This window comes from Sprattus sprattus, assembly GCF_963457725.1.
Source record: "Sprattus sprattus genome assembly, chromosome: 19".
NCBI lineage: Eukaryota > Metazoa > Chordata > Actinopteri > Clupeiformes > Clupeidae > Sprattus > Sprattus sprattus.
The window spans coordinates 10,434,611-10,459,836 of record NC_137917.1 but is presented as its reverse complement, the minus strand read 5'-3'; the positions used below and the strand labels follow the sequence as shown (position 1 = coordinate 10,459,836).

Sequence of the window (25,226 nt, the reverse complement as noted above, 5' to 3'; positions counted from 1 at the left end):
TTGGGGGGGAAACCGTTCACACTATGATATCCCAATGTCTCAGAGTTTAAATGAAAAACTTTAATTGATACACTAAGGGGGTTGGTTTCTATGCCAAAGACCATTTGTTCAGACAAGACAGTGGCAGTGATGCTGCAGTGTGACATGACAAGCAATTAGTGAAATAGCGACCACAGGCATAATCCTCTTTGCATACTCACCTTCAATAATGTTCAACCACAATCACTGGACAAATGGACGACTTGTGAATGTCACATACATGACAAGAGTTCAAGGTTTCCTAAAAATGAACATTGTTATTTTGATTCATCATTTATTCAAATAGAAGGTAGCAGATCTATATTGACACAAAAATAGGCAAAAAATATTCAGATACATAAGAGGTTCACAAATAATTGCATACATTCCATTTGTTGTAACAGAACAGGTCTACAAAAAGGAGTAAATACAAATGTGTACCTTTACTGACATAATATCTTGCCTATACAGTATATAATTAGTCGGTAACATCTATTTCACATTTAAACTGTTTGGACGTCTGGGTAGGATATGTGTTAAAGACACATTCATATAAGACGATTCACGAGTTTGAGATTTAAAGCACATTTATAGGACAGCTCAGGCCACTATATTGTTTTCCTAAAACCACCATCACAGGGTTCTTGTCTTCCATGCTACAAGTTTCTTTGAAAAGACTTCTAATCAGGAAACACATCGAGACGCACTTGATTTTACAGACACGGAAAACACTGGTTGTATAGTTTAAAGCACATCTGTGTAACTTTCGTGATGGTCACCGATTTTTTTCGCGTAGCCTATGGAAGTTATAGGTTTTCATGCAGTGGTGTGGCAGTGTGCGTGTAGAATTTAAGCAGTATCAGTTCCTTCGAACAGCCTTTCCTATGTAAAGCCTAGGGTATTTTAGTCAGTGGAGTGACTCCGTAAGACTGTGCTCACTCGGTGAGCTCCGGCTCATGTTTGACAGGCTTGCCATCAGGGATTTCACCTTGTGTGCGTAATAGTTTCTCAGGTTGACAGAGGGAATTTCCTTGATGTCCTCGTCAAAGTCGCAGCTCCTCATAGCAACCTCCAGTTGTTTCTGTCTCTTGTAGAAAAGAGAGAATTTGTTAAATATGAGCGTGATCGGAAGCACGACGACCAGAATGCCTGCAAGGATGCAGGCCGATGCGGTGAGCTTGCCGGCTACGGAGACAGGCACGACGTCACCATATCCCACGGTCGTCATGCTCACCGTTGCCCACCACCAGCACCCGGGAATGGTGGTGAGGTCATCATTGTCCTCCTTCTCAACGGTGTAGGCCATCACCGAGAAAAAAGACACCCCCACTGCGAGGTACAACAGCAGGAGACCAACCTCTTTGTAACTGTTCTTAAGAGTGGCACCAAGAGAGCGCAGCCCGGTGGAATGGCGCGCGAGCTTCAGAATGCGGAAAATCCTCATCAGCCTCAGCACCCGAGCCACGCGTCCCAGGTTGGCCAGAGCCGGGCTGCTCTCAGCCACCAGGTTAATGACAAGCGTGAGGTAAAAAGGCAAAATGGACACGAGATCGATCAGATTCAGCGGGTGCTTAAAGAACTGTATAAGATCTGGAGCCACGGCAATCCTAGCGAGAAGCTCAAACGTAAACCACCCAATTCCAAAGAGCTCCACAATCTCAAAGCGAGGATCTTCCAGAGGCTGCCCGTCACTGTCAAGCAAAACAAATTCAGCCATACTGTTCATACACATGGTGACAATGGATCCCAACACTACAAGTATGGAAAACACGCTGATGATTCGGCTGGGAATGGAGTACCCAGGGTTGTCTAGCATCAGCCAGATTCTCCGTCTAACACTCCCTAATGGCTGCTTGTCAAACTTAGTGGCATCATTGTAGAATTCTAAAATCTCGTCAAAGGAGGATGCAGTGCTCCCCTCTTCGCTCTTGTCATCCCATTCGTTACGGTTTGGTTCCATTATACGGCAATGATATGCGTTGCTGCAACAGGAGTCAATGAAGAACTCGTTGATGCCCCAGTATTCTATTTCTTGACTGAATGAAAAAATACAGAGTTCTGCCATAACATGTAACCGCCCAGTGTTGTAGAAGTTCAAAACATATGGGAAAAGCGCCGGGTTTCTGTCGAAGTAAAACTCTTTATCGGCGTCATCATAGTCATCGCACAATTCCAGAATTGCATCTTTTGACTGGCATCGAAGCAAACGTGCCAGTCGCGTCTCTGGGAACCGAGACAACATGTTGGACAGGAGACGTTTTTTGAACCCCCCAACGTTAATACGTATGACATTTTCCTCAATGTTTGCCCCGCTCAGGTCCTCGAGACTCTGGCCAGTCATGTCTGGAGGGTGATGCGGTCACTTGTGGCGTAGGTAACAGGTCCTACAAAGAACGCACAAAATAAATATTTTACAGGTCAGGTAAACATATGAGTTTCGACGTTGTCCCTGAGATCACTAACATAATATAATTTCAGCTTTTATCAAATGCCGATATTAACCATCGAAAATACACTGGATATATAGGTTTATACATCAACAAAGTTAAAAACACGTCTCTGTAATATTTGTTTGCTCATTTATGTCGTTCAAAGTTAACCAAATCGACCACGAATCAGATTAAACCATTATCGCTTTTTATATAACACCTGTAGTCGATATGTTAAGTCAAATACTGGCAAAGTAGAGGAGATCAAATATACATCAGTAGGAGAAAACAGTAGCCTACTTACAGGAAGCAATGTCAGTTTCAAGGTTTCCTTGTTTTCTGCCAAATTGCACTTGAAACTCCATGGACGATAATGCTGCAAATCCTACAGACAAATTAAGGCTACAGAAATGTCTCACAGTGTCTCCAGTTTGTAGTAAGTAAGGTGCTTCAATGTCTGGCATGCATTGTATCCTGCAAGACGGGGTTCCCGCCCGGCATCCACCGCGTTGTTTTCGTCAGATGTTAAGAGCGGTTCATTGAGCCCACACCCTCGTGATTGGCATAATGTAACCTCACACTTATTGCAAGGCATTTTACAGTGTCACGTTCTCCTCTGTTGTCCTCGTTGGAGGGACTCCCTCGCATACCATGCGCTGTCTGTTGCTGCGCAGCAACACGTAGGCTGACCGCTTCCCCCCAGAATGGTTTTAACACCTCCGTGGTACTGAAAGGGACAGCTCCGGAGTCACGAATACCTCTGAAGGAGCGCGCACTCGCGCATAGGCAGATACACGCACTCGCGCAGAAAGAAATACAATTCCTATTCAACATTCGCGATAGTCTAACGGATGTCTTTCAAACAAAATACAGAGATACGCCTTTTTCAGTTATTACCAGAGATAGTGGTTTAATAAATGAACACGATATTAGTTTACTCGACGGGATGATTTCTCTATTAACTAAAACGCTCAAGAGTGAAATAATCTCTAAAAAGACGTATCTATCTTCATTATTTCCACATCACTGCAAGAGGTAAATGATCCCTTAAAGACGATGACTCACCAGCGTCTAATGAGGTTGCTTGCCCATACCATTTCACTAAAATAGAAGGCCTTTTAGCTGTTCTGGGTCAACCTTCTGAGTTTGTCTGTGCTCCCCTGTTTGAATGTAGCTCCCCTGTTTGAATGTAGCTGCTATAATTTTAAAATAACATCAAAGGGTGAAGATTCTTCACATTCAGAAGCAGGCTTTAAACAGAAATCAATTACATCTTTTTACTCGGCTGGCATCACTATGTTCAAATCATGGAAGTCACTGTGTGCCTGGCTCCTGCTGAGCCAAATAGCTCCGTGTGGGTAACACAGCCCGTGAGATTCTTCAGTAGACTTTCTCTGAAGCTTCAGAGGACACAGACAGATGAGTGCGTGGCTGTCTGATGTATATTATGATCCTTCGGAGGTTTTAAATGTGGGTCACTTTACATGCTGCTAGCTCTTGGCAGGCGTTGCACATGTGTTTCAAACGCGCATCGGACTCCCATCTTCTGAGAGGGATTTTTTTTGCGTGTGCTGACACGTGGAAATGCGGCTATAATACCAAAATGTTTTGTTGGGATATTGCCAGAGGGGTCTGGATATTTCCATTTTTCCCCTGTTAATACCAAGTGAAACACTTATGTCGATACAACGAACGAAGTGAGTCCATAGCTCACTATGTCCATGCTTGACAGCAGCGAATGCTTCAGTGCTTTGCATGTGTTTGGCGGTATGTCTTGATTTTATTCACAGGCTAAATGCAAAATGGCAATATAAGCCTTAGTAAGACTGATGTACGAGTTAAAATTTGTAACGATTCCTTCCATTACGGATCAATTTCTGTTTCAGCATGTAGGCTAAAGCAATAGACCCGCCTTTCACCGAATGGCCCTGTTGAAGTCATTGACCTCTTGACTGACCGGTAATATTTCCTGACCCTATCATCCTGCTGCGGAGTTATGTTAATATTACTTTTTCTGTCCATGTTTGGTTAGTGAGACAGCAATCTTCATATTTTATCAGGCCTGCAGGGCACGTTCATTTCCTCAGCTGGACGCGTAGGAGTCCGACTCTGGACTATACACATATTAACTCTCGCAGAGCCTCTCTCTCTTTCCCTCCTTCCTCTTTCTCTCCAGCACGTTCCACACTCCGTATATTTCCAAGAAAAGCTACGAGATTACTTGATGAAGGTCAGGAATGAGTTCGTCGCCATTGGTTATGATGATCATCAGGTGGTCATCCAGATATGACCCCCGCTGTTTGGGAGATTTTTTTTAACCATTAGGCATATGTGATCAGGCTAGCGTGATGATTGATGCTGTCAATAAAGCCAGCCATATGTTCTACTCTGAATGCATGCCAAGACCTCGGGACCTGTGGAGTGAATCAGTCGAATGAGATGGAAACTGATTTATTCAGGCCGTAAAAGAAAACTGTTAAGTCTAAGCCATGATACTCATACACGTCTGAGAAATAAAGCTGCTCTTATACCTCTGCGCACCGGTGCCATAAATTGCCATCTTGTCAGTTTGATGCTGCTGTCTGCATTTTAGTCTAGAAGTAGACTTCTGATTGACCAAAAGCCAGAAGATGTAAACTAATTAAATAAAAATTACATAATTTCCCTTTTCAGTAACCACACAGAACACGTCATTGATTACCTATACTATGATATGAATAGAAATGGCCTACATTTCCAACAGTGCGTGTGTGTGTGTGAGAGAGAAAGAGAGAGAGAGAGAGTATTTGTGTGTGCAGGAGTGCACTGGGAAAGAATTGTGGCCCTGGGCTTGGATGCTAGCACCGAGGACCAGTAATGATTTAGATAGGGCTAGTAAACATTTACATTTAAATGTTGTTTTCCACCGGCACAGGTGCTAGATTCGTCGCTGTAGCCTATGCCCGATGGCCAGTACACCACTGTGTGTGTGTTTGTGTGTGTGTGTTTGTGTTTGTGTGTTTGTGTGTGCGTGTGCGTGTGTGTGTGTGTGTGTGTGTGTGTGTGTGTGTGTGTGTGTGTGTGTGTGTGTGTGTGTGTGTGTGTGTGTGTGTGTGTGTGTGTGTGTGTGTGTGTGTGTGTGTTTGTCTGTCGCGGCGACGGACCATAACTCTCCGTCCACTGTGCGCCTCAGAATGAGCTGGATTTTACATTTGAAAGAAAGCGACAGAACATCTGTGCGGGTAATTTATTTACCTGAACTGACCAGCGCAGTCACTCAACCATCTATTTGCCTAAGCGAGACCAAGCCGCGCAACGAAATAAGCACAGCGTAATCACCTTCGAATAAAGAGCAGCAGGTGCACCGTAGCCTACACATGCGGTCTGTAAAGAACGTGAATGACATCAGAAGCTTTTGGTCGTTCCGCTAACGCAGCTGCCTGCCCGCAATTGCGGTATTAAACGTTGGCTAAGCGCAGACACAGCACAATTAATAATGAACACATTGCAATGCATTGTCCTAGCGAATGTGCGTATGAGCATGAAACACTACAAGGTACAGCCGTGTGTCTCACTGACCTAAGAAGCAAAAGGTACCGTCCACTAGATGGAGACTCTAAACATTGAAGTTGGTGGAGTGGACGATGTGTTCGCTAGTAGAAGACCAACTAATTGACCAGCAGAGTTCACAATGTTTCATTGCATTATGCAATCCTGTCGAGCAAATCTTAGGCAATTCCAAGCGTTTGTTTCGATGTCGACGTTAAATGAAAAGCTGTGAGTTCTACTATGATGCAAAAACTTCTTCTGGTCATGACAACATAGACAACACATCGAGAAGAACGTGTTCAATCAAAACGAAAATGCTTAAGGGTTATATTCACAGTTTTCCAACTGCTTCAGTAGCTTTGATGGGCTGATTTACCATGCCGTTCTTTCACCACTATAGACCAACTGACGTGCCCCCCGTAATGTAATAATTCATGATGTAGGAGAGTGTAGCATGCTTTATGTACATGGTTTATTTATAAACTCAGATAGGCCTACTATGTGGGCCCCTTAGCCTACTCCACATATGCATAGCTGGCCCCAGTTTTTCAACAACCTATTGTTGGCTACTCAAGGATATGGGGGCTATCGCCCTTGCACCTTATGAAACGCATGTTATCATGTCACAGGGGTCACTTAAATCGAGGTATTCTTTCCCTGGCACTCCATGACGCGCAGCTGACATGGAGGCATGATGATAAGTAGGCTGCGATAGTGCAGCCACGCTAAATAACTTGCCATGGCAGCTTAAGCATGCAAAACCTTCTTCCTTCTTCTGTTAAGTATAGGCACCATGTTATCACGTCCGAGTGTGCTTATGGTGATTCTTTGTTCAAACTGGTTGGACAAGATCAACAGGGTGGTTAACCTGAATGGCTACTGTAGGCTACTAACTTACGATCTAATACAGACTTATTCGACTTCCTGGCAGGAAACAATACAAAATATGAATCTTAAAGGCACACATTGGGCAGGTTTAAATTTTGATGACCTGAAGAATCAAGCTGAAGCGGCCCGTTTCCTCCATGCTCGCAAGCTGACTTCTAAGGGTGGTCAGGTTGCTCATCAGGACTCAGACTCACTGCCACACGGCGCTCGCATCCGGGCAGTGACTAACCTGTACACGCCCATTAGCCTTGACCGCGGGAACTGGCCACACTCGTGGAAGTGTGCCTCTGGGGACACAACTCCCTTGGTCAACTGAAGATGTCTGGAAGTTGAAGTTGGCCTAAAACTTACCCGGAAATATGAGTTGTAGACTTGGACAAACTCTTTTCGCCGAGTGAAGAGAAAGTGCCACTTACGTGCCAGGGAAAGATGGCGAATTCGACAGATGGGTTGTTTGCGCAGAACACGTCCGACAACATCTCACAACCGGAGGAGCTACGGGGAATACGCGAGAATGCCTACATGGTAAAGAAAACTAAATATTGGAAATGGTATTGTGAACAAGATGAGTGCCAATTGTGTAATTAATGTTTGCATTGATATGTACAACTCTGAGAGTTTGCATCATATAATCATAAAATATACTTTTCTGTTGTTATAAGTCTACTTTCTGTGAATAATACTTATAAAAATAATCAATAATGTCAGTGTCAATAATAGCAGCCAATATCCTTCAGAACTATATCAATATGAAAGTGTTAAGGTGATAAAACCTCATTATCACTCCTCATGTAAACCACAAGACTTCCATATTATCAGCTGTCGGGATAAACTACACTGACTGACGCCAGTCAGAACAAAACAAACACCAAATTGTTCAACTGAGAGGGTACATTCACTTCAGTTTCAAGCTTTGCACATTTATCATGTATTTGTATCTATTCTTCCTGCAAGACTATCCATCCACAGTGCCTATCTGGCTGGGAAACAATGTTCTTCTTTTCAAATCAGGCACTCCCACTGCATTTCAGCAGTTATCTTTTATTCCAGAGCATCACATCAGACTGGAGGAACGGAAGCCGAGAAACATTACACAGAGAGTCAAGTGCTAAAATCTTTTTTGCTGCTGCTGTGAACGTCTGTTTGTTCACTGTAGATTCATTGGTAGCTCTGATTGAAGTATCTCTGGCTCAGTATTAAGCAGTGGATGAAAGTGGCTTTGGATGTGATGCATATATACAGCTACAGATATCCCTGTGAAGCTGTAATCAGCAAGTGTTGTGGAGTGTTTTGAATGAGGAAGATGTAATGTTTGCTCACACCTAAAGGCCGTATGGATCTTTCTTTCCTCTCTGGCTAGGTCACGTGCACTGTAGACAATGCACGCAAACAGCGGCTGCGTGTGGTGCTTGTGTATTCTGCCCACATTTTGCATTTCCATTTTTCAGTCTGGTGCCCGCAGATGAGTCCCCACGGCAGCTGTGCATGTTGAGTGGTATTTGGTCTGCTGATTAGAAAACAAAACAAAAACACCAGCATTTCATTTAATTCTTGGGTTATTGTTAGTGTTATTGATGTGGGAACATCTTGAGATGTGATGAGTTGTGTTCCCTTCTTGAAGACAAACTGACATACCCCCCCTCTCACTTACTCACTCACTCTCTCTCTCTCTCAAACACACACACACACACACACACACACACACACACACACACACACACACACACACACACACACACACACAGGCTTATCTACATATTTGTGTCTGCACATTTTCTTCAGATACATTTTGTTTCTCATTTACAAACAATAACACAAGAGAACTGAACCATAGGTCTCCCACTGTAGGGGTCGGAGGGCTGGCCAGGAGGAAGAATGGCATCACTGTCCTTCTCAAACAGCTTCTCACTCTCGCTTGTCAGGACTCGGGCGCCCCTGGGCGCAAATCGCCCCACCCCAGGGCACAAATGGCCTTTGTCCCCCGGCACAAAGGGCCAGCCTGTATGCGTGGCACCCTAAGCTGCGTCTTCCCTCGACCCTGGCAAAGAGCGCCCCCACTGCCTCTGCCTTAGTGCATCTCTCGTCGCTCTCTCTCTCTCTGTTACCGCGTGGACCTCTGCTGTGCCGTATGTATGTAACGTAAGTTGGGAGCCAGGCAGCAAGGCAGGGAGTGAGTGTGACTCATTCAGAACAGCGTAGGTGAAGTCATAGTTGGGGTGGGGTGGGGGGATTTCTTTCATGGCAGTATTTGCATATTTCTGATATTGGTCGTTAAGTAAATTTACTTTTCACTCATTTCTCTCATTCTGTTTTGACCTTTACATTGACAATGACATTATGAATCTTTGGGATGGGAAAGGTATGCTGGGACATGCATTTCTTCCCCTCTGTTTCTCTATGTTACTATGTTCCATGCAGATACCAATGTAAAATCAAGTGGCCTTTAAAAGAAACCCCTACGGAGGTGTCAAGGTCACTGAAGGCCTGCTCGGTATACCAATGGCAGAAAGAGAGAAGGAGAAAGAGAAAAAGAGTAATGCCCTGTTTGACTATCATCTGATTGCACCTCATTTGTTCCTGTCATCCTTCAGAGCAGTGAGGACCAGAAACAGCCAGCTAAATCACTCAGTTCAGAACCAATCGAAATGTCTTCATTTTCACCTGTATTTTTTTTTTTGCTCCTCTCCTGCTTTTGTTTTTATTGCAGAAGATAGTCGAGTTCTCAGATCCAGCTTGAGTGGGGGTGTGTGGATACTGAACACACACACAAAACACACACACAGAGAGCCTTTACAGATGCTTCCTGGGAGCCACAGCTGAAGATACTCCTCAGCATGGAGGTATCCGTGTGTCAGATTCACACATTTTGTGGGCTGCTGCATTTTCACAGCATGTCAGCGCCCTGGCTAGCAGAGGACACAGCAAATGTGCCAGTATTTCTTTTTAAAATGTCGATGAGAAGAGCTCTGGCAATTGTTGCGGGTTTTTCGATAATGTTATTACCCTGCCCCTCACTGGCTAATCAGTGCTTTTGGATGGAAAAAAGGATGCCAACAGATATAATGGCATATGGCATTTCAAGACAGCACTGTCAATGGTGTGAAAATGGAGCCCACAAGTATTATGTAACTTCCACTGCTGTTTGTTTGGACTAACAAAGACCCTTTTAATCCCTAAAACCAGCATATGGCAGATGTATTTTGTTTAGGATGACATCTAATTGTGCCTTATTTTGAACCAGAAGAATCCATTTGCACTGATGCCATGTGTTCTGGAATCAGCCCACATGTGTGTAGGGATGCATTTGTATGTGATTACCATTCAATACAGATGTGAGAACTACAAGCAATGAGTGATGGGTGTTATTATACCTGTGTAAGCTTTGAATCTGGAGAGTAGGCACCATTTGATCCCAATGCTGGTTCAGTATGAGCTTTGTAGTAAACCATTTCTGTGAGATCTGTATTAGGACATCGTTTTAATGCCTGCTACCTCTGTGGCTTGTTTGAATTAGCAAAAAGATACCTCAAGATAAACCTTCTTGACTGAGAACTGAATAAAATATTACCATGTAGTTCAACTGGTCGAGCAGCAAGATGCTAACACCACCAACATCCTGAGTATGATTCCCAGTTGCGTTGCGGATAAAAGCATCTTCTAATTATAATGTTTTAAATGTATTTATAATATGCTCGCTATAATCTCTTACTTGTCTGTCTGACCAGTTGCTCCAGTGACTGCTTATCTAGCGGTGTAATGTTTGCCAAGTGGGCCAGTGGTGAGTGGACACTCCCAGTCTGCAATCCTGTTTTCTTACATCCTCTTCCTGGAACAGGAAAGCTGGCCCTGCCCACTGTTAACAACAGAAACCTGTCAGAGGTCTGGCTGCTCAGTTGTGGCAAAACTCAGAAAAACAGTTAGAAGAAAGATATAAATATTTTTTTTTCATGATCAAAGCTATTAAAGCTATCAAAGAGATTTCTAGTTTTTACCTGGGCAGATATTGTGCTCTTGGGTGATGTGTGGTATGCTTTATTGCACCTGTGTTATACCACACATATTGAATTACACCCCCTCCCCCCACCCACAGACACACACACACACACACACACACACACACACACAACCACACAACCACACACACACACACACACACACACACACAAACAACATGGAACCAGTATCAGACTCATATGCACACATGCCCACATAATGAACTCACACACTCACTGAGCAAACACGCATACTAACTCTTTTCTATCTCTCTTTCTCCCTCTCTGTACCTTTATAAATCTATTCTCTCTCTCTCTCTCTCTCTCTCTCTCTCTCTCTCTCTCTCTCTCTCTTTCTCCCTCTCTGTACCTTTATTTATCTATTTTCTCTCCTGACCTCACACAGTAAGGTCACACCACCCTGTCCACCATCTATTTTCCAGTATCATTATCTATGACAGAGTCAGCTCCCTCTTGAGGGCTCAGGGACTTCTGGGATTGTTTCATTGACCTGGCCGATGGCACCCCAGTGAATCCTGTCAATCCTGTGTTTTCACAGCCGTTCATTACAGTGTTAACTGCTAGGGCGAGTCATTCCATCTCTCTCGTGTCCATAGAAGATTTTGCCGAAAGACACGCAATGCCCTTTACTTCATCAGTCGGATTTAAGATAGGCTGTGCATTGATCCGTGGCGGTTCTAAACCACGAAGTAGAATTTGATGCACAGTGTATGGTGTGTTATGGGGTTACATTTCCGTGTGCTCTATTGGGAATTGATAGGTGAAATGGCAGTTCATCAGGCCTGGCTTTTTGTTAGTTTTGCTCCAACCGTGACATTCATCCTGTTGGGAGGGCAGTATTCATTTTGGCATTAAAGTTGAGATCACCATAAAAGCGATGATTTGGCACACTTTAAAGGCACCCAGTGCAACTTTATGTAAACATTCAATGAAAAATAAACATTCAATTTCTAGTCTTTTTTACACATAGTAAGTTTCAATAACTCCATACCATTACATATCGACATTCAAGGAGCAAAGATGAAACGTCGTTGTGTGGTGAGAACTGATAGAAAATCGTAAACAACAACAATCGCCGGTGGGGAGAAGCCATTTTTCCATTGACTGGAAGCCTGCTTTATTTATTGTAGGTTACAAAAAATAAAGAAAATGGCGGCGATTGTTGTTGTTATAGATTTTCTATCAGTTCTCACCACACAACGACGTCTCATCTTTGCTGCTTGAATGTCGGTATGTAATGGTATGGAGTTATTGAAACTTACTACGTGTAAAAAAGACTAGAAATTGAACGTTTATTTTTAAGCCTCGAAAGTTGCACTGGGTGCCTTTAAAGCGCTCTGTGCCGCCTGCCGAAAGCACGACAGTTACTTTCCTTGAAACCAAAAGGTTCACATAAAGAAGATGTGTCACACAAGGCATCTGCAGGCCCCCTCTAGAGGTAGGGTCTTAAATGGCCATGATATAAACCACATCATGTTCATGTGCCAATAGTAATGCATGTTGTCTGGAATTACGTCTCTCTTTTGCAGCTATTACATGCAGCATATAGTCTTTAAGTAATTGTACTTGACACAGCTTCTTTTGATAGGATAGGTGCATATGGTGAGGATGTGTGTGTATACCTGTGTCTTTTGATAGGATAGGTGAAAATGGTGAGGAAGTGTGTGTATACCTGTGTCTTTTGATAGAATGGGTGAATATGGTGAGGATGTTTGTGTATATGTGTGTAGGTGAATGTGTGTATGATGTGTTTACGTACCAGTTTGTCACTACTCAATGTTCTGTGTCACAAATGTATGTCTCTTGTATAATGTCGTAATTGCAGTCTTGGATAAATGGGTCTTGTGCTGTGATTGTGGGATACCGTGTGCATTGTGTCAGCATGTGTAATGATGGCAGCTCTACACAGACAGGTGTATTTTGTGTCTCATACGAGTGTCAGGTACCCATACTAAAGACATTTGTTTGGGCAAGCAGCCTGTGGTGTATCTCTAGAGATGGACAACAAATTACTGATACACTGTTCATGTTTGGCAGTGAGCATGTAGTAGGCAACAAGTGGAAAGCGTGTGGTGACAGCACATGTACCAGTTTAAGTCAAGCTGACGCTCACTTAGATTTCTCTGTACATCCATAGAAAAGAATGTCTTATTTATTTTATTTGATATTATGCTGGAAAAAACATAGATGTATCACTATGGCACTGATGTGTGCCAGTGTGTATGTATTCTTAGGTAATTTTTTTTTTGTTCTGTACATTTGCTCAGTTTATTGTAAGCGAGTTCTGTCAGGCTCTTCACAACCAGTAGCCAGTCTTTAGCATGCATGTCTTCATACTGACAGGTGGCATATGATGCAGTAGGTGGTTAGCAGGTAGTTGTGGGTAGTTGGCATATGATGCAATAGGGGTTTAGAGCATGTAGTTGTGGGTAGGTAATAGGTACAGCACCAGTACAAGTGCCACTGCTCCGGGTGCCGTGGGAGCTTCTGCTGTTATTGATCCTCCACTTTACCTTAATGGGAGGTTTAGGGATGAGCCAGGCAGCTGCTTCCGTGCCCCAAATGAATAAATCCACTGCTCCCGTATTCATGATTCCTCCTCGCATCTGTTCCCTCTTAGCTTTTTTCATTTTCACGTATGAATTTACCCACCCTGTCTTCAATACGCATCCCCAAATTGGATTTGCTGCAGGGAAGAGGTTTAGGTCTGGGGTGGGGTGGGATGGGGTGGGGGTACCCTGGCATCTAGAAGCACTTTGAAACAGCTGGCTGCTCAAATGATCTCATTTATGCTTCACCAATTATGTTGCAATTATGGCTGGCTCGAAACCGCTTCATAGTTCCTCCACGTTTCCCGGGCCTTAAGCTGGCAGTGGCAATATAACTGTGCGAATGTTGGTGTTAATGTTGCTATGTCTCTATCGCGTTACCAAGGCTATATCAGTGGCTCATTACATGTGTCAAATTAATGAGTCAGCAGAATGTGTGTTTATGTGTGTGTGTGTGTGTGTGTGTGTGTGTGTGTGTGTGTGTGTGTGTGTGTGTGTGTGTGTGTGTGTGTGTGTGTGTGCATGCACATAGTTATCTGCATGCATTTATGTCTGTGTCTGTATGCAACAGTGTATGTGTGCTCATACATTTGTCTATCTGTACTGTATACTGTATGTGAGTATATGCATATGTGTGTGTGTGTGTGTGTGTGTGTGTGTGTGTGTGTGTGTGTGTGTGTGTGTGTGTGTGTGTGTGTGTGTGTGTGTGTGTCTGTGTGTGTCTCTGTGTGTGTGTGTGTGTGTGTGTGTGTGTGTGTGTGTGTGTGTATATTTTCCATTTGTGTTAAATAGCCCTTAATGCTGCAAACCTTTTCAGGAGCTAATAGAAGCCCTGACCTCATAGCAAAAATGGAGCTTCCTGTCAGACCTGATAGCATGCATCTTTCTGTGCTGTGTCCTCAGGGACATGCCCATACTGACAGCATATGAACAACAGTGGGTAGACTGTTGCTCGGTGTTGCACTCTCATAGAGGATAATGAGTTGACAGAGAGAGGGGGAGGTTTTTAGCATCTGTCTTCATTTGACGAATCACTGCTGTTCCTTGTAATCACTGTGTCTCGTTTGTAGACGTACACCCAAGGAATCATCATCGCAATATGTGGAAACTTTCTGATCAGCATATCTTTAAATATTCAGGTATGTTTGCAAATGTCTTCCATTATTTCTTGAACTGTGTAATGTTTTATATCAGCAGTGATAGAATGAGCTGTGAGTGGTTGTCTGTTTTTAGTATGCATGGTTATTATGTATGATGCCTGTATGCAGCAGTGCAATTTCATCATGTCTTTGTTTGTTTTTACAGAAATACACACATGTCCGGCTGTCTCAGCGCGGCTCCAGTAAGCCCTACTATAAGAGTGTGCTGTGGTGGCTGGGCATCTCCCTCATGGGCCTGGGGGAGCTGGGGAACTTTGCAGCCTACGGCTTTGCCCCGGCCTCTCTCATCGCACCCCTGGGCTGTGTCTCTGTGATAGGTAAACAGCATTCCTCAATCACCACTGCTGACCTGTCCTCACAGCCTGCACACATACTGACCAATCACAGTGTTGCCTGAGTTTATGAGCAGCCAATCACACAGCAGAGATTGTATTAAAACCTATCCCTACCCCCCCACTTTCACATCACCATCTCTGACGCGATGTCAACCAATTAGGATTGTGGATAAGGTTGCTTCCAGCCAATGGCACAGCAGAACCTCTGCCCAGCTCCCTCCCATCTTAACAGCAGGTGTTCTGAGCAAACAGAGTGATGGCAGGTTAAATATTGAAGCAGTGTCAGCACTGCCTGTGCCTCCTGATGCTAGTGGCGTGGCAGTGAGTCACCTGGGTTAATGATGCCTATTATTAGGCCTCAGCTGTGCGTGTTGCCTCTGGCCACTCGCCATTCAGAGCCAGTGAGCACGCCGGTAAATTGCTTTTAAAGCCATCAGAACTGGGGGATAAATCCATTAGTCCCCAGAAGGCTATTTACAGTAAAGGCTAATTCATTATTAATGCTGTGATGAAGACAACGGGTTTTAGCCCTCTCAGGGTCATGTGTAATGTCCGAGTCTCTCATTCTCCCTCATTCTCGGCTGTTGTCTTTTCTTATGGTTGGGGGTAAGGAGGGAGCATGGCCCTGATCTCATCAGGAGTTGCCAGATCCTCTGAACCCCTGGCGGTTAAAATGCTCATGGGTTCTGCAGAGACAGACACATCTCAACTCGGTGTGATGGATGTGTATTCCGGCACCCGCTACAGCTTCCGTTAAAGACGAAAGCAATCTCCCATAATGAACGAGGGAGTGATGTGCCCAGGAGGAGGCTCTGAGCGAGAAGAGGGGTTGACATCTGACAGGGTAGCGCCCCAGGAGCACATAACCGCTGCTCCTTTTCTGCTGAAACAAGAAAGGTATTCAGTCAGAATATGACACCCTACCCCTGCCACCAACACTATTGAGCGTAACTACCAGCTTTCTTCCATCTTCTGCTCTGTCACCCCTCCCGGGAATAACCCCTTCTGACAGCACACCTGGAAGAGATGCATTAGGGGCGCGTTAGGGCCTAATCATATTCTTGTCATGGAGCTGTCTTGTCATGGTGTTGTGCCTGCATTGGCATGTGGCGGACACATTTGAACCACGCGCTGGGAGCAATTATTCACATCTCCCCCTCATCTCATACGTTTGTGTGTGTGTGTGTGTGTGTGTGTGTTTGTGTGTGTTTTGTTTCCATTTGCCCACCAGCAGTTGAACACTGTGCTGACTGACTGACTTGTGTCTGGAGCAGCGTCATGGCATGGCATAGCTCCGTGTAGGCGAAGAAAAAGATCAGACTCCATCCACACTTCTTGCTTATGTCAGAATGACGCTGAAGTCAGCTGGAGACAAAGCACTGTGCAGAAAGCAAAGTCAGAGTTGACTCTGAGTGTTAGCTGTCATGTGAGTGAGTGAATGACCTCAACACTGGCCAGTGACTATAGAATCCACGCTGTTGTTTCAGGTTTCACCTGGAACAGAGCGCTGAGTGTTGACAGAAGGCCTCTATAAATCACGTGACTGGTGTCTTTATCTATCTCCTCACTGGTCGCCTGACTCATTGACGGGCCTCACCCACGTCGGCCTTGATGGGCGTATTATAGAGATATCTCATCATCCAGAGTCATTAAAATGTAAATGGATGCAAACAATTCTCAGAAAAACAACTTGTGCGTTGTGAGTGAGCTGACCCAATCTGTCACTCCGTCATTGGTCTGGTTTGTGTGATCCCCACACGTCCATATGTATCTTAAACAAACACCTTAGAATGACAGACGGGCTAGTGAAATGAAGTGGTCTTGGCTGATGGATGTGGTGGGTTATCGTTCACGCTGGCTTAAGTCCCTGCTGACCTTCCCGCCGCTCCAGTGACCCCCGCTATTAACAACCTCCCTGCCATCGTGCTGCATGTGGCGTTACCATGGTTACCTGCTCCGAACCTCCTTGTTCCGGAGAGGGGGGGGGACAGGCAAGGAACATCATTGTTCTGTGCCTGTGCCAAACAAGCCGTTTGAATAAATAATGAAGAGTTTCCTAGTGGCAAATCACAAGTCCTAGCGTATTCAGCGTTAATGGCTGTTCCATGCAGATTTGTTAAACAGTGCACTCTCTCGTCTAGCCCCTTGATTTAACCTCAAGGAGCGTTTCACCAACTTTTCCAGTTTTGAAGCCATGATGAACTTGACTGATTGTTTTAGTCCTGCTGTCTTTTATAGGCACTCAGATGAACCGTGTTGCTCCCAACCACCTTGGGATTTAGTTGCCTTGGTCGTTATGTGTGGAGAGTGCTCAGGCAACACTGTTGTTTTGTCATTTTCTCATTTTCTCTCAGTGTGTCGTGTCCCCTGGTCGTTTTAATCCACTCCATCACCCCCTCACTGTGACTAATCCCACTTAATGTGAATATGATTGCTTTTCTGTTCCTTCACTGTAACATTTCACTAAGTTTTTTTTTTTTTCCATATAAAAATGATTTGATGGAGACAAACTGTTTATATCCACAGAGTTCTAGTAGCTCTTTCATGGAGCTAAGATTGTAGCTCTTATTTTGGGGGGACTTTATGGGAGAGATTGTGTTTTGGTAATTTTGTTTGATTTTTAAAATGAGCTTTCTGTTCCCTACTGTGCAGATTTGTACACTCTTTCAGTGTTCCTCATAAAGTAGATGGCGTGTTTGCTCAAATCCCAGGATACTTCTCTTGCCCAAAGTATCTTTGAAATTATTTCTGTGAAAATTGTTTGTTCGATTGTTTGATACTACATAAATAAAAAAAAATCTGTACCATATGTCTGAGAAAAATGCCCACATTTCCTGCGTTTAGCTACACAACAGACCCCCTCTCCAGCCCACACCCTTAGAGTAGGTTTATGCCAAAAGCAGTGTGGTTGGATGAAATAGAAACTGTCACCTCCTGAACCGCAATCCATTTTCCCATTAGGAAAGCAGCTCTGCTTCTCACTTCAGCCTGCCAAGTGTAACAGCTATTACACGGCTTTCTGTGGTGATGGCGGTGGTGTTGTTTGGCCTTGTTTCAGTGAAGTGTCTCATTGGTGCCTCTTCTCTCTTCTCTCTTCACCCTGCTGTAGCCAGTGCCATTATCTCTGTGGTTTTCCTCAAAGAGACGCTCCGTGCCTCCGACCTGCTTGGTAAGACCATGTGTGCGCTGCACGCTCATACCACACAGAAGAGTTATGTTGTTGTTACCACTCGATCATAACCCTTACAGAAATTCTTGTTGCTGTTGCTACTTGATCATTTTCTCACAAAAAGTCTTGTTACATTTGCCACTCAGTGGTTCCTTTAAGAAAAGTCCTGTTGCTGTGGCTACTCACTCATACCTACCACAGGTCACATATCACAGAGGTCATATTGTTGCTATCCAGTCTTACCTTAAAAGTCTTGTTATTGTGTAGATTGTGGTTTCAAGCCAGATGAAGTGGTAAAGATATAATTAAGCTTCCTGGAAAGCTGTGTTCATATAATATCACTGGATGGATGTTGTTTTCTTGTAAATGCCAATACCTCTCAGATAATATTGACCTGCTTTGCATTGTTGCATATTACCTCAGTAAACAGTGTTGCTCTAAATTAATTGTTGGTAATGATATGTTTAGTCATTAGTAATTGAGAAGACAGCGGTGTAACCTCATTCAAAAATTATTAATCTTTATTGCACTTTTTGCAGCCACCGACCATAAAGGAAATAAGATTTTAACATTATTGTATTTTCCTTGTCAGTGTTCGAATCTGTCTTGGTTGTCCAATAAAAAGGATTAACATTATATTCAGGGGTGTATCTGGTTAAGGACATGCTTTGTGTGTTGCCTGCAGGGGGAGCTCTTGCGATAGCAGGGACATACCTCCTTGTGACCTTTGCCCCCCACTTCGCCCCTCATGTCACTGCAAACATGGTGGAGAGGAGCCTGATGAGCTGGGAGTTCCTCACCTACATTGTGAGTATGACCAATGACTGGATGACGTCAGTAATCACCACACTTGTCCCTCCCTATAGGCCAAACCTGGGCTGTCTTACCCACAGAGAGATGTTGTCTCACCCAGCAGACACACAACTGTGGGAGTTATCATGATAACTGCAGAGAGTAAAATGCACATTCCAATTTAATCTGTGGTGGAAATGTATGGGGTTTACAGGTTTTATTCCTATAATGTTCCAGAGGGCGGGTGGGGGGTGGGGGTGCTACGCCACCTGTTGCTCACATGAGTGGAGCTGTGATACTGCTGCCCTGATCAAGGTTAATTCTGCCTTAGAAGTTACATTTATTCATTCAGCAGATACCTTTATCCATAGTGACTCACAGTGTAGATAGATAGACAACATTTTACATAGCCATAGCTAACCCTTTATAGACGGTATACTATAGATATTTAACATAGTTATTACAGACTTTATAGACAATATAGTATAGATATTTTACATAGTCATTACAGACTTTATAGACAGTATAGAATATATATATATAGAGAGAGAGATTACTGTACAAAGTCAAGGCTTTGTAGACAATATAGTAGAGACATTCATTTTCATCAGTATGTGTGCCACCTGGGTAATATATCCATGATCTTGCTGTACTATTGCGCCACAGGAACACTGATTCTTCATATTCTTCTTCATTCATTTAATTCATCATTTAATTCCTGCTTTCTGTGTTACCCACATTGCATCATGGTGTTACTCACATTGTTACTTCTGAGCTGAATTAAACAGCTAAGTGGTGCAGAATGTGAAATAACCTTTGTGTGAAAGTCTTTAATACCAGCTCTGGGAGGCGTGATCATACCTTAGGTGTGAAACGTAGCCTACTGAATCCACAGCTCTAGTGACTAAAGGATGTGTGGATAAAGCACGGCAGTTCACTGCCGCAACCATATTGTAGGTGTGCCATCAGCCTGGTGATCTTGAAGCATTAAAAGGCTGAGGGCCTACACTGAAAGCACATAAATAATGAAAACGCACTTAAACTGGAACACTGGCCTGTTTTATTAAAAAAACAAAATACGAGTGGAGATATTTAATGACTGGATGCCCTTGTGTCCTTGACTCTGCTCAGAGGAATATTCCGGAGAGGTAGCTCTCCCCGCTGTGTGTCGCCGTTGAATTTCCTGGTTCTGATCGCTGATGAACTCACCAGGCGACCGGAGGCCAGGCTCATTAATAATGCCAGCTCTCAAATGTTTAATTTGTCTCATACTTGTCTGCCAGAGTAATTTGTTTCAGTTAGACCTCCACGCGCTACACGCTGGGTACCGTGCACTGATTAAACTCTCAGCGCCCACTGCAGCAATACTAGGAGGAAACCCTATTCTTTCTCTAAACACCAGGGCCATTTAAGAGATTCCTTCCACAGACACCCTACATGGAGCTTGTCTGAGTCAGTCGCCAGGGGTTACCTTCTCAGGAATGTCATTGTGGTTCCGTTGGATTGTTTTGAAGAGCGCAATGTTAAGTGAATGATTCACCTTGAGCGCTGTTAACACCTAAACCAAGCTCCTGAACATGCTGATTGGTTGTACAGAATCTCTTGTTTGCATATTTGTGCAATGTTAATCCCACACTTTTCTTTCTTTGTCAGTTTGTGGAGGTGATCGCGTTCTGCATCCTGCTGTATCTCTACAAGTGCAGGAAGATGAAGCACATTGTGATCGTGATGTTGCTCGTTGCCTTGCTTGGTAAGGAACAACATTTACACAAAACACAAATGCCAAAGTGTGGATTATATATAGTAATCCATGACGCCTGAATAAGTAGATGCCACCTCAAGGTGTATAATGTGATGAATGAATTCCTTGTGTGTATCAAAAACACGTAAAACAATCAAGATGAATATAATACACAGGAACATCAGGACAATTGCGTTTTATGTCTGTGGATAGAGCAGCAGTTTTAAGTCTACTTGACCTATAAGAGGATGCCCTAGATTCCTTTAAAAAGCTTGCCTTAGATAGAGACATGATAACAGTTAATCATCACAAGCCCAAATCACCAGTCATGGGCATCAGTGTGTGTTCATTATGCTCCCTCTCACTGCATGAGTGTGGTTGTGTATGATTACAGCGTCTGTGACAGTCATCTCGGTCAAAGCTGTGTCAGGCATGATCACCGAGTCCGTTCAGGGAAACCATCTCCAGTTGACGTACCCCATCTTCTACGTCATGTTCATCGTCATGGTGGCCTCCTGTGCTTTCCAGATCAAGTGAGTTGCACCACACTCCACACTTGTATTTGCTGTGCATCTTTTGGCTAAAATTGTGCATCTTGTACACACTTGTCTTTACTGTGCATCTTTTGGCAAGACAACTCAACTCTTTGCATTTCTGCCACCTCCCTGGAAAAGGTCATTAAGTCATTAACGAGCTATCGGTTAAGATGGCGTATCTTGCTACAGGCAAGCATAAAACTAAGGACTTAGGGCATCTAAAACACTTTCTGGAATTGTCACCTATGACAGGCTCTGATCCACATTCATCAGATATCATAACACCTGGCCAGATTAATGATCCATATTAATCCAATATCACAACACCAGGATTAATGATTCCAGGCTATTGGGTCAGTACAAGGTCTCAAAAACTTCAGCTCAGCTTTGTAATGATTTGGGTTTGGCTCTATCTGTAGGGGACAGGTGAAAGGTTAGGCACTCCAGTTAACTGTGTTATCTTTTGAGAAAGCATATGGTGTGTAGCTGTAGCCCAAGAGCTTAACCACTTTCCCCTTAACCCCTCACAGGTTTCTCAATCAAGCCATGAAAATGTTCGACGCTACAGAAGTCGTCCCCATCAATTATGTTTTCTTCACAGCCAGTGCAATAGTTGCAGGTACCCTTTCTTGGTTCTTTATGGCTTTGTCACAGCAGGAGACTCTTCCTGGTGACTCTTGTTGCCAGAATCATGACATTAATTCAGATCTTAGGACAGTGGCCACCAGCCATGTAGAGGGTTATAAATTGACTCAAGGAAGCACTCAGAAGCATATATGGCGTAGAAGCGTACTACAGCATGTAACAGAAATAGTGTAGACATGTGCAACAGCATGTATTGGAAGTAAAGTAGAGGTGTGCGAAAGCATATAAAAAGTGTAGTAGTGTAGTGTAGTAGTGTGTGGTTGAATATAACATAAGTAAGGTAGAAGTATCCAAAAGCATATAATGTAAGACGTGTGAAACTGTGCCTCAGTATATAGTAAGTAGTGTGGAATATACAAAAGCTTACAACATACATAAGTAGTGTGAAGTATGCAAAAGCTTATAACATACAAAAGTAGTGTGGAAGCATGCAAAATCATATAACATCCATAAGTAGTTTGGAAGTATGAAAAAGCTTAAAACATACATAAGTAGTGAGGAAGTATGCAAAAGCTTTGAATAGAGGAGATAAATGATGCTGAAATGTTTGACACTTCTGTCCAGTGCTCTGACGTCACCTTAAAGCGAGCGTGTCATTGATATTCACAGGTAGCTTATTCTATCAGGAGTTTTTTGGCTTGTCTCCATTCAACATCTGCTTGTTTGTTCTTGGGTATGTATGACTGGAATGAAATACACTTTGGTGATGCTGGGTGTTATTGTACCATTGATTTGTGAACATTATTTTTTCGTTTGTTCTGTTCTCAGGTTAGTTATATCATTCATTGGAGTCTTTCTGATTGCCCGAACGAGGCCTAAGATCAAGACTGACTCAGTATTCATCAGTATGGGCCAAATCCCAGGTGGGTGGTTGTCATTACCAATTGAGCTGTTTTATCACCTGTAACAAATGTTACTCTTTGACTATTTGTGTGTCGTGCTGCAGGCACTTTAGCTTTGTAATTATAAATTGAATTAATCACCAACCCTGTCATTACCATGGCAACTACACAGCCCAGAGACAATTCCTTCCGTTTATTCCTAAGATGCACCTTTGGTGCACTTGGGTACTCGTGCACTCTGTATGAAGCATTTTTGCATGTGTAAGAAAGAGTGTAAGACAGCCTTTAACTCAGACAGTAGTATACTTATCTCCCTGCCCATTGCAGGTTGTAGTCCCTTATCTCAGTTCTCCCTGTGGAATTTGCATCGTAGGACCTCGACTGCACTACACTATAATACACTACCTAGATAAGGCCACACAGCATGCCCGTTTCCATAGCGCCAGAGAGGGTCCATGGTACTCTAGATAGCTGTTGATCCTGAAGTGGGTTTGAGACATCTACGCCTGGACTGTGTTTCCTGAAGGCGTCGTTTAGCAACCATCCTGGTAACCGTGGAGAGAGAGTGTTCAAAATGATAGTCTCTCTAGTCTCAGAGACTACTGCGCTTTGACACTTTCGGGAAACGTACCTCGAATCAGAGCCAGATCCAGGACAGTACAGAGCCGGACCTGGGCCAGATGTGTTCTGATGTCAACTACAGTGTGTGGCGAGTCCCATGACTCTGACTCCTCTTTCTCTCTCTCTTCCTTTCTCTCCCTCTCTCACTCCCTTCCTTTCTCTCTCTCTCTCTCTCACTCCCCTCCTTTCTCCCTCTCCCTCTCTCTCTCTGCAGGGGCGAGGTGCACTGAGAAAGTCCAGCCAGAGACAAGGAGCAGCTCGTACGGATCCTTGGCCTCCAAGCTGATATGCAACAGAGGAACGCATACAGACGACTCCTAAGAGTGACTTACACTGGGGGGCAACAAGGACAGTGCACGGGGGGGGGGGGGGGGGGGGCAACAAGGACAGTGCACTGGGGGGGCGCAACAAGGACAGTGCACTGGGGGGGCGCAACAAGGACAGTGCACTGGGGGCATTATGACATGAGAGGAGAGAAAATTGGGTTGAAAGAGTGTGTAAAGACAGAGAGATGGAGTGAATGGAGTCAGTACTAACCCTAGGAGAGTACACTGACGAAAAATGAAATGAAAGGCTGTGTGGTTTTCAACCCTAAGACACTTACTTAAAAAAAAGGTTTTGACCTTTAACACCCTAATTTGAGTCTCAGAACTCCACATACAAAGAAAAAGGGAAATATTCATGGAAAAATAATATTATTTCGTTGTCATGGCAATATTTAACTTCTGTACTGAAACGTATTAAACAACCTCATATTATTCCATGAAGTGTTGCAGGTGTCTCAGAAAAGTTTAGCTTACTAGTGCCACCTAGTGGAGAACTAATTCACGTGCATCATACTTGCCCTGGAAATTAATTTCACATTTTGTCTTTGAGGTGTTTATATTACTGAAGTTGCGGTTGATTTGATGCCATTTTTGGAGCGCTTCAAACAGGTCAAATTTACAGTGAGATCAAAACATTAAAGCCGTGACATTAACCACACTGGTGACGTATTCAGTCCGTTACGCAGCTCCTCATCTTCTCATTAAAAGAGCGTTGAATTACTTCTGCTGCAGGCGAGGAAAATCCATTTTCCACGAGCACCACCAGCGATGTCAGGACACACACAGATTGTGTGTCCCTTCAGACCTCGCTAATGGAACTTACATCAACAACGGCATCATCATGGGAACGAAACAAACTGTGGCAAACAAATGCAGTGTCTCCGAGATGACCTGGCAACAGCGACGTGGCCTAACCGAAGCCATCAAACGAATGGATGACACAACAGTTAAAGGACCACACAGAAGCTGCACCTCCTGACCACATGGGGATTTAAGACAGTCAGTACTGATGGATTACGGAAAGAACACCGTCATTAGAGTGTCACAAGTGATTTTATTTTTGAGTATCTCCCCTTTTTTGTGGTATCTAACCAGCACAGATTAATACAAATATATAATTTATCAAATATACAAAATGTTGACCGTGGTAAAACTGCCAGCATTCTCAAGCTTTGTTTCTTCAGTAACTCTCATCTTTCTTTGGGCTGATCCAAATCAGATCAAATCTGACAAAACCCCCAAATGAAGGTACCATGGAGACACCTGTGGAGACTACAACAGACACATTCAGTGTTTCAGAAATATTCATGTGTAATATATTCTTCCAAGTCCACAACTATAACCACTATCAAAGTGTAAGAGTTTGCCTGTTTAAACTCTCTAGTGTTGTAGGACACACGAGGAAGATGGTCAAAGCACATGACCTGTTTTGAAAGGTGGCCAAAGCAAAAAGTAAAGCAACATTCATCACTGTTCTATTTCCAACTCTGTTTATTAACTTGGTACACATCTGATGATTACATTTCTGTCATCTTTCTTTTAATTCTTTTTAAAATTTGACCAATGCAGGATAAACGGATAAGCTGAGGCGGTTGGGACAGAGGTAGACTTTATTAGCATTTTCAAAAGGAAAC

At 43.6% G+C, this 25,226-nt stretch overlaps 2 protein-coding genes across 2 annotated transcripts; one reads left to right on the top strand and one right to left on the bottom strand.

The window, feature by feature from the left end:
• Positions 1 to 925: 925 nt before the first annotated feature.
• kcns2 (potassium voltage-gated channel modifier subfamily S member 2) lies at positions 926 to 2,359 on the bottom strand (the record flags this gene model as incomplete). Its single annotated transcript, XM_080857758.1, has 1 exon — positions 926 to 2,359. The coding sequence occupies one exon, from the start codon at positions 2,357 to 2,359 to the stop codon at positions 926 to 928; it is 1,434 nt and encodes a 477-aa protein (XP_080713884.1).
• Positions 2,360 to 7,292: 4,933 nt separating this feature from the next.
• Positions 7,293 to 23,587, top strand: nipal2 (NIPA like domain containing 2; the record flags this gene model as incomplete). The annotated part of the gene is made up of 11 exons (XM_080857711.1): positions 7,293 to 7,388; positions 14,496 to 14,564; positions 14,731 to 14,902; positions 18,030 to 18,089; positions 18,775 to 18,896; positions 20,535 to 20,631; positions 21,017 to 21,155; positions 21,689 to 21,777; positions 22,413 to 22,476; positions 22,572 to 22,666; positions 23,481 to 23,587. 11 exons carry the CDS (start codon positions 7,293 to 7,295, stop codon positions 23,585 to 23,587), a joined length of 1,110 nt encoding a protein of 369 aa, XP_080713837.1.
• Between the last annotated feature and the right edge of the window lie 1,639 nt (positions 23,588 to 25,226).